The sequence below is a fragment of the Onychomys torridus genome, unplaced genomic scaffold (assembly GCF_903995425.1).
Source record: "Onychomys torridus unplaced genomic scaffold, mOncTor1.1, whole genome shotgun sequence".
NCBI classification, from domain to species: domain Eukaryota; kingdom Metazoa; phylum Chordata; class Mammalia; order Rodentia; family Cricetidae; genus Onychomys; species Onychomys torridus.
The window spans coordinates 2,407,404-2,421,049 of NW_023412870.1; the positions used below are offsets into that span (position 1 = coordinate 2,407,404).

The following is a 13,646-nucleotide window of genomic DNA, read 5'->3' on the forward strand; positions in this document are numbered from 1 at the left end:
CGGAGGCCTTCTCCGCGCCCTGACGGCCCCGCCCCACCCCGGGAACCCGGGAAAATGTGCGGGCCAATCAGGAAGGGCGGAGGGCGGGAGATAGACAGCCCCTCCCTGTGCACCGTCCAGTAGAGCGGAGGCGGGCAAGGCGGACGGCCAATCAGGACCAGCCGCGGGGGGCGGGCTCGCCGGCGCGAAGCGGGACCCGGGAATTCCGAAGGAGGAGTCTGCGCGGCGCGCGCGCCCGAGCCGCGCCCTCCGGGCGGCTTCCTGGCTGTCAAACTGCGGCGGGAGCGAGGGGCGCAGGGTGTGGGGTCCCTTCCTCAGTTTACCCCGCCAGCGGAAAAGGAGAGGGTGAGAGCCACTTTGTTGCAGAACTGAGGGCCTGTCTGCGCCGCCCCTCGTCGGGGACGGCGGACTCGCTTCCCTCGGGGGAAGGACAGAAGGGGTGCTCTGCTTGGGTTAGGAAGTTTGACCGGCAGCTTCCCGGCTCCTGGTCACACTTTAGGGGACGCGTTCGTGTCGCACGCACGTTTGTGCAGCAGGACCTCTTCCCCCGGTCTGCACGTTCCCGGCTGCCGCCTTAAAGTAGCTTTGCCTTGCACAGATTGTGAAAGCCTCCCCGGATGTGCTGCGGCCCGAGGATCCGGCTTCACCGAGGTGCTGCCGCAGGATTTCTTCCTGGGCTTACATCGTATCAGGGCTTTCCTAGAATTGCTTTGTAACGCTCATCTCGACTGCCACCTGCGCACTGCACGGCCAGGCCTCCGGGGCTCTGAGTCTGCACTTCTCAAGCTGGCATTTACCCACAGTACCGCTGGTGGCGTCCGGCCGCGGTGCATGGGCCAGGAGTAGCAGAGGTGCAGAGGGCACCCCCCATGCTGCCCTGCTTCCAGCTGCTGCGCATAGGGGGCGGCAGGGGCGGTGATCTCTACACCTTCCACCCCCCGTCCAGGTCAGGCTGCACCTATCGCTTGGGCTGCAGGGCTGACCTGTGTGATGTGGCCCTGCGGCCCCAGCAGGAGCCGGGCCTCATCTCCGGGGTCCATGCAGAACTGCATGCTGAGCTCCAAGGAGACGACTGGAGGGTCAGCCTGGAGGACCACAGCAGCCAAGGTAAGGGGGAGCAGGCAGCCCCCGGCTGGCAATAAGTGTGGGAGCCGCTGGGACCCTGCTACCTGCCTCCCAGAGTCCCTGGCAGTCAGTGCAGAGCAGGCAAGCAAGATCGGTTCTGGTCAGCTCTTCACAGGACTAACCTGCGCAGCTGGTTTAGTTCACACAGGGCTAGGAGGGACGTTGACCGTGGGACATTCTAGTACTCAGCTCAGACTTGACTCAGTTTCCAGGTTTGCTGAAGCACCTTGTTCCAATTAAGTCAGTGTTCTAGTGACCTAGGCATAATGCCCCGACTCAAGGCAGCCTCAAGAGGCTGGAGTCCACAGCTCTTCCATCCCTACTTCTTAGTTTCCCTATCAGGTCAGACACAGGTTTGGAGAACCCTAATCTGAGGCGTTTTGGTATCAGCGAGCCTTACTCTTAGGGAACAGGCCCTACGGTGTGTAGATGTTTACAGTCAAGGATAATGACAGCAGGAAGCAAGTATGGTGATGTACCTTCTGATCTCAGAAGCTGAGATGAGCCGAATCAGATCAGCTGAGGCAGCAGAATCCTGAGTTCTGGGCCAATCTAGGCTACAGATTAGGACTGCCTCAAAAGGAAGCAGAGTTGTGTAGTGGTAGATCTGCTCAAGCAGGAAGCTTTCCATTCCTGGGCGAGAAATATATGCTGCGGAGCCTCCAGGTCCCCCCCCCCCCCGACCCCCACTGCTCCCCTGCAAACCAAATGGCTGAATCATGGTACTTGTCACTAGACATGTTTCTGTTGTCTTGTGCCTCACCATCAACAGGGACTTTGGTCAATAATGTCCGACTCCCAAGAGGCTACAGGCTGGAGTTGAGCGATGGTGACCTTCTGACCTTTGGCCCTGAAGGGCAAGCAGGAACCAGCTCCTCGGAATTCTACTTCATGTTCCAACAAGTCCGGGTCAAACCTCAGGAGTTTGCCGCCATTACTGTCCCTCGGTCTCGGGGAGAAGCTGGGACTGGTTTCCAACCCATGCTGCCCCCTCAGGGGGCACCCCAACGGCCACTCAGCACCCTGTCCTCTGCCCCCAAAGCCACACTGATTCTCAACTCGATAGGCAGCCTCAGCAAGCTGCAGCAGCAGCCCCTCACCTTCTCCCGGGGTGGTGACAGACCACAGAGCCTGGCTGTTCCCACCCAGTCTGTGGAAGTGGGGGCTTCGCCTGCTCCACCCACAAGAAACCGGAGGAAATCAGCTCATAGAGTGTTGGCAGAACTAGATGATGAGAGCGAGGCTTCCCTGGGCCCTCTCTCAGTCCTTATGGAGCCCAGGAAGAAGCTCCGTGTGGAGAAAGCTGCTCTGGTGTCCAGTGGGTAAGTTGAGTCCTGAACATTGCCTAGCATGCACCTGACTTGCTGGGGTTGGAATCCAGCTATGTACATAAAACACATGTTAGTCCCAGCACTTCATAGCTGAGGCACAAGACAGGATTGACAAGCATGAAAGCAACCTGGCCCATAAGGAGACCCTGACTCAAAACAAAAACTAGAGTAAGCAGGTCAACTCAGGATGCCCTACGTACCCTCAGAGGCAAGAAAAGGGCGTTGGGTCCTCTGGAACTAGGGGGATGGTTTTTAGCCACTATTGTAGGTATTGGGATTCAAACCCAAATCCTCTGGGAGAGCAGCTCTGAGCTGTCTTTCTAACCCTATTTGCTTATTAGTTTTTGAGGCAAGGTCTCACCGTGTAGCCCAGGATAGCCTCAAATTCCCCAGGTGAAGGAACAGATAGTGGTCAGGATAGGGCATTCGGAGTAGAAGCTGAGAGGACCAGACAGTCATTAGGGTTAGGTTAGGGTTAGGGTATCACCTTGTGTGCTCCTCATGCACCCTAATACTCCTACCCACAAGTTCCCACACTTGCCACCTTCTTTAGCCCCCTTGTAACGCTGTGCTGGCTAGGCGTAGCAGTTACCCAGAAGCAAGTTACTCAGGAACACTCCCAGGACTCCCTGGAGTTAGGAGTGGGGATCCCTGTACAGCTCCTTGCTGCTACCCATTACAAGAAGACAGTAGTCTGGGTTTGATGTGATGGCTGGTAGGCACCAAATGGCCAGCATTGGCTGTAGCATCCAGGCCACCCAAGGATGCCATGTTGGTTTCCAGACCAGAGGACACTGAGAATGGATTTTAAGGGCTGGAGTGATCAAGAACACTCATTGCCCTCTAAGAAGACCTATGTTCAACTCCAGTCCCACGAGATCCAACCACCTCTCCTGGCCTCTGGCCACCAGGCACACATGTACACACATATATACAAGCAAAACACTCGTTTTCTAGAAAAGAATAGATCTTAAAAAATGTCTCCTTTCTCCAAAGGAGGGAATGACCACAGGGAAAAGTGCCTTGCTATAGACTCACTCAAGGCTGGAGAACCCTCATGATTGGGGTAACAAAAAAGATGGTTTCCTGCCAAAGATGTTGCTGCCTCCAAGTTACCAGTGAGCTGGAATGCCCAATAACCAGGAATAAAGCCTTGTTTCCATGGACACTGGAGCAACCATCACAGAAACCACCCCCAGACTTCCTTATGCCATGGCTAATGCTGCCGCTGATTGAGTCTCTGTGACTGGCTTTTCAGAGCTTTGCCTTTATATCAAAATAAAGAATAAACTGCTTTATCCACATAGGGGTATTTATTCTTACGAGTCCAAGTCTGCTTTCCAAATGATGGGAAGCCTAGACTTGCTGTGGTCTGCAGATGGAATTTCCCACAGCAAAAGCACCTGTGGGAACCAAATGGACCTTGGTGTCGAGAAAGCACAGGGCTGGGAATGAAATGGTTGTGTGTAGAGGCACTTGCTGCCAAGCTTGATGACCTGTGCTTAATTAATCCACATCACGAAAGGAGAGAAACAACGTTCACAAGTTGTCTTCATGTTGTGGCACTCACTCAAGTATTCACACACACACACATGCTGTTTTAAAGCTGAGTGGTGGCGTACTACTGTGTGTTCCAGGCCGGCTTGGTCTACAGGAGGTCCTGTCTTCAAAACAGAACACCACATACAAAGGGTAGAGTTCTGGTGGGGCTGACATGCAGCAAAAAACACTTCAAGACTTGGTTCTTAGGTGGGAGAGATGGCTCAGCAGTTAACAGCAATGGATAGCCTTCAACCCCAGCACTCTAAAGGCAGAGGTTGTCCTGGTCTACAGAGTTCCAGGGTAGCCAGGCTACACAAGAGAAACGCTGGGGGGGGGGGGGCACGTTAAAAAAAAAAAAAGCAATGGCTGCTTTTGCAGAGGACCCAGCTTTGGTTCCCAGAACCTATATGGCTGCTCACAACCTGTAACTCCAGGGGAACTCAATGTCCTCTTCTGTCCCTTTACACACAGTGCACAGACATACATGTAGACAAAAAAAAAAAAAAAAGGAAAAAAAAGTTCAAAAGACACTCATACAGATAGAGTTAAACAAATTTTTTAGCTGGGCATGGTGAGACCTTTAATCCCAGCACTCAGGAGGTCAACAGCAGGCTGATTTCTGAGTGCAAGGCCAGCCCGTGAGTTCCAGTCCAGGACAGCCAGGGCCACACAAAGAAACCTTGCTTTGAAGAAAGAAAAAAAAAATTTTTTTTTTTTCGGAAGACTTGGTTTTTCTTAGTTTGAGTCCACTAGACTTCCAGAGTGGCATGAGGAAGCACACTGCTGGTGAGCGGTGACTATTCCATCGCCTGGCAGAGATATGATCAAGTAAAGCCTCGGTCAGTATGTAATGTCTTCCTCTATAGGTTAGGGTCCAGTCCCAACTATCCCTTGGGCACTTTGTAACCTCCAGCAGTTTAAAGGGCACCTGTTTGAAGACTGCCTGGGTATGAGAATCCATTACTGGGTTTCTCTGTCCCCAGGCTCTCTAGTAACTACAGGAAGACACAGTTTAGTTACCTCATGTGTCCCAGGCTTTTTTATTTAAAAACAAAATGATGAGTGATGGGCTCACAATCAGCAGCATCACTGAACTTCATCTCCCCCCTCCCTTTTTGTGGTTCTGATTCCCCCTCAGTAAAGGAACTTTACCCCAAAGCTGTGGTGGCTCCGGGTTCTGTTTTCCCCTTGCCTCAGCTCACCTCATCCCCAGCAGGGCTGGCGCCTCAGTTTGAATGCATGGGAGAGCCCAGAGCAGTGACAGGGACAGAGGGGAAGGCCTCACCCTCGGGAAAAGGGACTGAAGAGTAGAGTGTGGTAAAGTGGGGGGTCCCATAGCCTGGGGCACCAAAATGGGGCCCTGGGGGCCGCGGAAAGGATACAGGCCCCCCTGGGAAAGGAGACCCGGCTGCCTCATACTCTTCTCGTTGGGAATATTCAATGCTTGACCGTTTGCCCTTCTGGCGCCGGTTACAAAACCACACTCGGACCACCTAGGATGGATGATAAAGAGGAGATCAGCTCAGGGATGCTGGAGCCAGAGGTCAGGAAAAGAGCCACAATGGGGAGGCAGGTACCACAGGCCAGGATGCGGGCACTCACATCCTTCTCCAGCCCAAGCTGCTTGGCAATGATGCTAATCTGCTGCAGGGTGGGCTTTGGGCACTGCAGAAACATGTTCTCCAGGTTCCCCCTCACACGGTTCTCAATGCTTGTCCGCTTTCTCTTGCGAGCCTGCATCAGGGTCTCTGCTTTGCAAATCTGGGCCGGAGTAGAGGGATTGACATGAGCAAGTTTAGGATTTGGCTGGGCAACAACCCCACACTGAGGTGTGACACAAGAGCAAATAAACTGCTAAGGGATATTGACTGGATGTGGCCCCAGAGGCAGGGATTACTATAAGGAAAGATTCCTGGAAGGGGTTGGTGAGACCTAGATCTCTTGAGCCTTTCTCAGCAGCAGGGGGGGGGGGTGGGGGAAGGACCATGACACCATATTCCATCAGGCTTGGGGTGCTAGCCTGGGATGAGAGTGACTCAGGAAGAGAGAACCTGATTAGCAAATGTTAAGGCTTTGGGTTCCAATCCTGAGCACTAGAAGAAGGAAAAAGAGAAAAGAAAAACAAAACAAGACACAGAACGCTGGCTGCCTCTGGTCTGAGAGGAGTCTCAATGGAGGAATGGAAATCAGCAGATAGGACTGTACCTGGAAGACACTGTGAACACCACAGGGGGCCCCTCACCTCCTGTAGGTTCTCATTGTTATCAGCTTCCTCCACCCACTTCTCCAGCAGGGGCCGCAGCTTACACATGTTCTTGAGACTGAGCTGCTGGGCCTCAAAGCGGCAGATGGTGGTCTGGCTGAACACCTTCCCTGAGGGGGGACAACAGGGGACGTGAGGCAGCATGCAGGGCCCCAAAGACTCCCTCCTTGAAAGCTCGACCTCTTCCCAGAGACAGTTCAAGCAAGTGTCTAATCCTCTCCCTCTACACCGGCGAGGGAGAAGTAGCCCATTAAACACCCTCCCCTTGCACCTACAAGACAGCTGTGCCAGCTGTGGGGTCAGAACATGCTGAGGGAAACCCACCGAAGAGAACGCCCAGGGTGAGCCCTACGTCGGCCTGGGTGTACCCCAAGGTGATCCTCTTCTGCTTCAGCAGCTTGGCAAACTGCTCTAGATCCTTCTGCAGGGCTTTCAGGTCCTGGGACTGCAGTGAGAGAGAGCTTGTGAGAGTCAGACCAGCTGTCAACCTCTGCCACTGAGGTCTGCGTGTCCCCCACCCCCCACCCCCACGGTGGCTGGAAGGATCTCAGCAACCCGGACTACCCACTAAAAATAAACGTCACTCACTCTATCCCTAGATGACAGGGGTGGCGCTTTCCCCAGCAACTGGCCACATCACTACCCAGAGTTCCATGCATTAGAACACCTGTCTAGTAGTAGCCCAGCAAATTCCTATCTGCTGACAAACTACTCAAAACAGCCCCATTGGCAAACCGTTACCCCAATTTCAGTAAGTTTTAAGACTACAGAAATAGCCAGGCACTCACTGTAGAGCCAGCATGTAATCCCAGCACTCAAGACAACAGGCAGGGGGACCACATAGTTTCTAGCTCAAGACAGGAGAACTAAAGAGCATCAGATCCATTGGATGCTAATCTCAATACCCTCTCCAGCTTGCTTGGCAGTTCCCAAACTACGACGGCGTACAAGTGGGGACGCTGAAACGGGGACTCCCTTGGTGGCCTTCCCGCCCCAATCTACCCAATCTCTCAAGCCCTGAATCACTCTGCTCAGATGCTTTACAAACCACACACCGCACAAAGTAGACAAATGTCCTGGTCTCGTGAGCTGGCACTTCAGTATATGAGGAAAACCCCTCGCTAACTGGAGTGCTGTAGAGAAAGCCTAGGGGGCAGGGTAGCAGGTTGTGCAGGTGACAGTCTGAATTAAGACGGGTCAGGCGGGCCTCAGAAGCTGAGGCCTTAGCAAACAAAACCATCTGACTCACGTTTTAAAACACGGATCTGGTGCTAGCCAGACAAACCGAGTTGGACTCCCAGAACAAACGCGGCGGAGAGGACGGCCTCTGGCGCCCACAGGTGCACAGTGGCAAGCATGCACACACAGCAGCACACAACAGATTTTTTTTTTTTAAAAGATAAGGCAGTGGTAGCGCACAACTTTAATCACGGCACTTGGGAGGCGGAGGCAGGCAGATCCCCGAGTTCAAAGCCAGCCTGGTCTACAAAGAGTGAGTTCAGAGTAAATAAAAGTTAAAACATGGGTTCCAATTGATGTATTAGCAACAGAAGGGCACGCGCAGGAGAGTGTGGCTAAGGCTATGGCAGACAGTGGTGGGAAGGCCCAATGGGTGGTCGGTTAAAGTGTCCTTTCTAAGGAGCCCGTGAGTGAACATAACAAAAATGGTGGGAGGCATTCCAGGCTATCTCTAACCGGAGACGGAAAAGGAGGCAGTCCTGTGGTGATGCACGTGAGCCTTGAGGGTAGGAGAGGGCAGGAGCAGGCTGGCAGAGCAAAGGTCCAGGACTGAGATCTATCTTAGATGCTCCAGTTAAGGCTGGCCAACCCACGGGACAGGAGCAGCAGCCAGTGAGGCACGCCCCAGTGCAGTTCCGAATCCTTCCGGAAGGTGTTTCAATGGAAAGAGATTTTTATCAGCTTCAAACAAACCGATTTGGATCTCCAACTGCTCCTCAAAGACCAAGTGCTCTCAGCTTTTCTAAATCCTATTTTGTGGATTTGGAGTAAGGTAAAGTACAGTTCAAGTTCCTTGCTTCATTAAAGCCACTTAAGACATGAGATAAACTACTACTGCCTTCCTAGGGGACTCCTGGTAGCTAAAGGGACGAGAGATAATGTATAAACAGGCACTTAGGGAGGGGACTCCCAATTCACTAATTGCTAAGAGGTAGGCTGGCATCTGTGTCCACTCACACCTTCGCTTCTAGATGGCTAATTGCTTACACTTGTTTCCGAGGGCCGCGCAACTGTAGCAGCCCCTTCAGGGCTGGCTGGAGGCCATCAGCTGCTCAGCAAAGCCTGTGCACCCACAGAATGATCTAGAACCGGCCTGGAGACTTCTCCTACCGGAGTTGTGTTGGTTTAGAACGTAAGGAGGTGAGGCTGTGATGAATCAAATCTGCACCTCCAGCTCTCTACAAGGAGGTGCCGAGGTGTTCACTTGGTGTATGGGTGACTCACAGAGTCTACAGAGGTAGAAGCAGAGGACAGACAGACGGTAAACTTGACTGGAGGTGAACCCAACTCCACACACAGCCCAAAGCTCCTATCAGCAGCCAGTCACACCCAAGCTTTGGAGTAACAATAACTCCAGGATAAGCAGTGTTTTCACCCTTCGGCCATGGTTAACCCTAAGGCCAAGGTCCTGACAGGGACCCAAGTCCCCAGAAGGGCTAAGCGCGGTGGGAAAAGGAACTGAACCCCACCAACACTGGTGCACAGACAGTGAGGCCCAGAGAGTGAGCGACGTGACAAGGGCCAGGCCAGCTTCCGATTCTCGCAACTCTGGCCTCTGGTTCAAACCTTGTCCTGCTTCCCGGGAATAGGCAGCCACCACAGCCTTTGCCAGGATGGCTGGCCTGCAGGCTCCCAGTTCCCTTCACGGCTGCCTCTTCCAGCGCAGCCACGTCCCCTCGACGGTCCCAGGCCCATCTCACTCACCTCCTCCAGAGCTGGTTCCACCTTCTCCACCTTCACCACGGCACTGGGGCGGGCGGTGCAGGGCCCAGGGGAGGCCCGCTCTGAGCTGCTCTCCACTCCTGCTCCTCCTGCCTGGCCCTCAGGCTGCGAAGTCTCCAGGCCAACTTGGGGCACTAGACCTAGTCCAACCTGAGGTCCACAGTACGCCATCCCTCCACAGAACTCATATGGCGGCGGACAAGGGGAGAGCCCCAACACCTCGGTGCCTGGTCCGACCCCGGGCCCGATTCCAGGCCCAGCTGGAGGCCCTTGGAAGCTTAGCCAGGTCCGAGGGTCCACCCAGCCCGGCTCCAGCCCTCCTGACCCATCACCCCCACCAGGTGGGGGTGAGAAGGCAAAGTCGGAAGCCAGGTGTCCGGCCATGGGGAAGGCGGGCACCCCAAGCCGGGGGCCTGACGGAAGGAGGGCTCACCCAGGGACTGCTTAACCCCTCTCCTTCCCTCCCTCCCCAATCCCACCCTCTAGCCTTGACCTCTGGCCCCGCCCCCTGGATGGGAGGAGAAGTAGGCAATGGGGGTGGGAGAAACTGAGGCGAAAGATGTTTGCGTGTGTCTGGAAGCGGAAGGCTGGGGACAGCCTGAGGGGGCAACCTTTAGGGCAGGAGCCCAGGAGGTCTTCGTTTTTCCACCCTCAACGTCTACCCACCCCTGCCGTGGGCCCCCCGAACACCTCAGAGCGGACCACCATCCCTTCCACACCTCCACATTCCTCAGGAACCAAGTGCTTGGCTTCCTCACCTCCACAAAGTCTCTTGGTACCGTCCCCTCTGCCTGTCGCTGCGGCTCACCCAGCCATCCTCTCGGACCCCCATTTATCCAATGGCATGTCCCCAGGATTTCTGGGGCCCACCGCTCCGCTCTTTAACTTACGCAAGTGCCAACTGCTCACCCACCCATCTAGAACTCTAGATTCTAGGTACTGCTGAAGCCCAGTATTCCGCCATATCTCCGGGACAAGTGGTGGCAGGACAGGGCTGACACTCTGTGCCCAGTACTCCAGACTTTAGAGGCTCCTCACCAAGGGACCCCCAGCCCCAGCCCCACACGTCCCCATAGAGGTGCTGGCTCAGCATTCTCAGCATACATTCTCCAACCTAAGTTGTCTAGAGGCAAATGACAAGCCCACCAGGGACTCCCCACCCTACGTTGTAAGACCTGCACTCAGCAGGCCCAGGTCCCTCACAGGCATTCCTCAGTAGACTCAATCCTCCCTCCCCCCCACCGCCCCATCCCAGGCCTCCAGCCTAGTTCCTGGGTGGAGAAACCCAAAGGGTGGGAGGTGTGTAGAAGAAAAAAAAAATATCTGACTTCAGGTTCAAAGAAACCTGGGAGGGACTGGGGGAAGGGTCAGGACAATGGCCTTGGCTGGACAATCCTGGTCCCCAGAGGGGGCAGCTCTAACCCTAAACAAGTGATCAACCCTTGAATGGGCCTGGATGGCTCCCCTGGGGACAACTTCCTGCTCCCCAACCCCCCCCCAAGCTCCAGATCCCTCACACAAAATTCCCCCCGCAGCTCTCCAGCAAGCTCTCCTCCCCAATCCCTCAAAGACTGAACCTCAGACAGAGGCACTCAGCTTCCCTTCCTCTAGGACTCTGGTTGTCCAGCCTCGTCCGTCACCCACCCCTCCCCCAGCCCCCCAGGCCGAGGGATACCTTTGTTTCAGGGGACTCGGCTGGAGGAAAGATGCTGAGGGATGGGATTAGGAGGAGGGGTGCAGGAAGCCTACCTTAGCTTTCCTAGAGGGATTTTCTGGGCCTAGTCTGAGAATCCTCCAGGATCCCCTTGCTGGCCTGGTGCTTAGTTATGTTTGCAAGAGAATAGCCCTCAGAGTGCCTGTCTGCAAGGGATGATGTTTGTCTGTCTGCTCTGACACCTTGCCCTAAATGAAGCCCCCAGGGTGGATCTCACAGGCCCCAAAAGGCTCTGGGCCAAAGCACCCCACAGTGTAGACAGCCAGACCAGAATTCTGAGCCTGGATCCTGACCTCCACTGACTCCTCCAGGCCCAGCCCTGCCTGAGGCTGGAGTTTCAGGGTCAGTGGCTCTAGCTGCCTTTTGGGGGGGCCTGAGCGTTCCTCGGGGAGACTCCAGATAGTGGTCAGCAGTCTTCATATTTATTTGTTTGTTTATCGTTTGGAGATGGAGCCTTACTCTATAGAACAAGCTGGCCTTGAACTCATGGCAATTCTTGTGCCTCAGCCTCCCAAGGGCTGGGATTACAGCACCAGTAATGACCTCACCCAATTCTCTGAGAGACTTTTTAAAATTACATTCTGTGTGTGTGTGTGTGTGTGTGTGTGTGTGTCTGTGTGTGTGTGTGTGCGCGCGCGCGCGCGCGCATGTGTGGAAACCCTCTCCTTCCACCTTGTAAATCAGGTTGTTGGGCTTGGTGGTGGCAGGAGCTATCTCTCTGGCCCTCTCTGTGACTTTCGATTTACACTCCCTCCTGAGTCCGCTTCATGCCCTTCACTTGCCCATCTTCCTAGTTCTATACATTAATTGTAGTACTTTCCATAGGTCAGTTTGAAGGTCTACAGACAGTGAAGCTGGTGCTGAGTTCACAGGCAGATTCAGGAAGGGTAGGACAAGAGGTGCCCCTCCCCACCCATCCTCTCTGCCCCCAGGACAGAGCCACCACACACCTTTGTCATGCATTTACCTGCCGTCTGCCCCGAAGACTCAGCCTCCCGGGGGGGAGGGGCAGGGGCAGGCTAGAATCCCCCACCCCCAGCTCCTCCACCAGCCGGCCTCCAAGGCCTAGAGAGCTCTCCACAGCAGGCCCAGTCCCTCCCCTGCGGCCCCCTTTTCCCAGCGGGCCATTCTGACTCAACACCACCGGTGCTTCGTGGGTGATAACGTGTGGCTGCTCTAGGTGGTGACCCACTGGCCTGAGCAAGAGGCACATTCTGAGTGCTTGGCTGCTTAGTGACTGGCTATCTGAGCCAGGCTAGCCTAAGCATTCCTGCCCGGTGTCTAATGCCAACCTTAACAGCAGGTTACGTTTGTCTGAGCAAGTCTTCTCAGAACTGGCCGGAAGCTGAGGCTCTCCCCGACCTGGCACTGTGCTGTCAGCCCGGCCCTGGAGATCATAGATAGATAGATAGATAGATAGATAGATAGATAGATAGATAGATAGACAGACTCCCTATGCCACCATAAAGTCTTAAATTCCCCAAATTTGACCCAAAATGTATTAACTCTCCATGTACACCATGTACACCCTATTTTAGGACTGAGTCCAGATCTGTCCCAGAGCTCTGTCTAGAGAACCAGGGAAGGCAGATGATGCCCACATTTTCCAAGCCAGGAATAGCCCACCAACATGGCAAAAAGGCATGATGGGAAGCCAGATGTAACCCCAGGCCTTGGGAGTCAGAGGCAATAAGACCAAAAGTCCAAGGCCAGGGTCTGGAGAAACAGTTCATCATTTAAGAGTGTATACTGCTCTTCCAGAGGACCCTTTGAAATTCAGTTCCTAGCTATACCTAACAGTTCCTTGTTGGGTGGCTTACAACTCACGCTCTAGGAGACTCAAATCTCTGACCTCTGTGGGCATCTGTAGTTATGTGTGCACATCCACACATGGGCACACACATATACACACGGTTTATTTGTTGTTTTAGTTTTTTTCAGAGACAATGTTTCTCTGTACCCTTGACTGTCCTGGAACTCATTCTGTAGACCAGGCTGGCCTGGAACTCACAGAGATCCACCTGCCTCTGCTTCCCAAGTGCTGGGAATAAAGGCAGGTGTGCACCATGACCACCAGGGCTGATTTTTATTTTTTTATTTAAGAGAGTTTAAGGCCAACCACAAGAGTCTCCAGGCCAGCTTGAGCCATGGGACCTTGTCTAAAACAAAATAAACAAAGGCTTTGATGGGCAGCTTTGCTACTTCAAGCCCAGCCAGCCCTCACTGATTCTGAGGTGCAGTGTGACTGGAAACTCAGTTAAAAGGATTCACATGAAGGAGAACTAGACCAGAGCTGGGAAACCACTTATTTTAGCTTCTGGGTTCTGTCTCCCTATGAAGCAAAAGGAAGAGAAGAAATGGGGAGCTGCAGAGACATGGGCTCAGTCAGGCCTGACCCTGCCAGAAAATATTTTCCTTTGATCATTTACCCGGCTTCCCGCTGGTCAGCAACCGCCCCCTCCAACCGTCCTGTGGGACCAGCAACTTCTCTTCGAAAATCCAGATGTTCTGACCTGGTTGTCAGGTGAGAGACAGCAGCTTGGATTCCTTAGCTGACCACATCTCCCTTTTCTTGTCTAGGTTTTCTTGCTAGTCAAAAAGTCGTGCGGGAGGCTGAAGAGGAGCGAGGCTCCGTGACCTTAAAGTAAGTTAGGCACTTGCTGGGCCTAACAACCTGGATTTGATCCCTGGAGCCCATATGGTAACAGCA

General features: G+C 54.0%; 2 protein-coding genes across 3 annotated transcripts; one reads left to right on the forward strand and one right to left on the reverse strand.

The window, feature by feature from the left end:
• The first annotated feature begins 174 nt into the window (after positions 1–174).
• Tcf19 (transcription factor 19) lies at positions 175–3,760 on the forward strand. Of its 2 annotated transcripts, XM_036176377.1 has the most exons (4): positions 176–345; positions 599–1,107; positions 1,898–2,447; positions 3,453–3,760. In XM_036176377.1, the coding sequence occupies exons 2-4, from the start codon at positions 870–872 to the stop codon at positions 3,460–3,462; spliced, it is 798 nt and encodes a 265-aa protein (XP_036032270.1). In that variant the 5' UTR covers positions 176–345; positions 599–869; the 3' UTR covers positions 3,463–3,760. The 2 variants fall into 2 exon arrangements, with proteins under 2 accessions (XP_036032271.1, XP_036032270.1); XM_036176378.1 differs by lacking the exon at positions 3,453–3,760 and having other exon boundaries at positions 175–345; positions 1,898–2,451.
• A 1,277-nt stretch (positions 3,761–5,037) lies between these two features.
• Positions 5,038–9,672, reverse strand: Pou5f1 (POU class 5 homeobox 1). The gene is made up of 5 exons (XM_036176412.1): positions 9,205–9,672; positions 6,586–6,706; positions 6,241–6,371; positions 5,601–5,759; positions 5,038–5,491 (listed from the first exon to the last, which is right to left on the reverse strand). Exons 1-5 carry the CDS (start codon positions 9,604–9,606, stop codon positions 5,225–5,227), a joined length of 1,080 nt encoding a protein of 359 aa, XP_036032305.1. The 5' UTR covers positions 9,607–9,672; the 3' UTR covers positions 5,038–5,224.
• Positions 9,673–13,646: the final 3,974 nt, after the last annotated feature.

Coding starts and splice junctions, on each gene's coding strand:
- Pou5f1 (XM_036176412.1), bottom strand. CDS start 9,606: ATGGCCGGACACCTGGCTTCCGACTTTGCCTTCTCACCCCCACCTGGT. Junction 6,707..9,204: donor TGGAACCAGCTCTGGAGGAG/GTGAGTGAGATG, acceptor CTCTCACTGCAG/TCCCAGGACCTGAAAGCCCT. Junction 6,372..6,585: donor CACCCTGGGCGTTCTCTTCG/GTGGGTTTCCCT, acceptor GTCCCCCCTCAG/GGAAGGTGTTCAGCCAGACC.
- Tcf19 (XM_036176377.1), top strand. CDS start 870: ATGCTGCCCTGCTTCCAGCTGCTGCGCATAGGGGGCGGCAGGGGCGGT. Junction 1,108..1,897: donor GGAGGACCACAGCAGCCAAG/GTAAGGGGGAGC, acceptor CACCATCAACAG/GGACTTTGGTCAATAATGTC.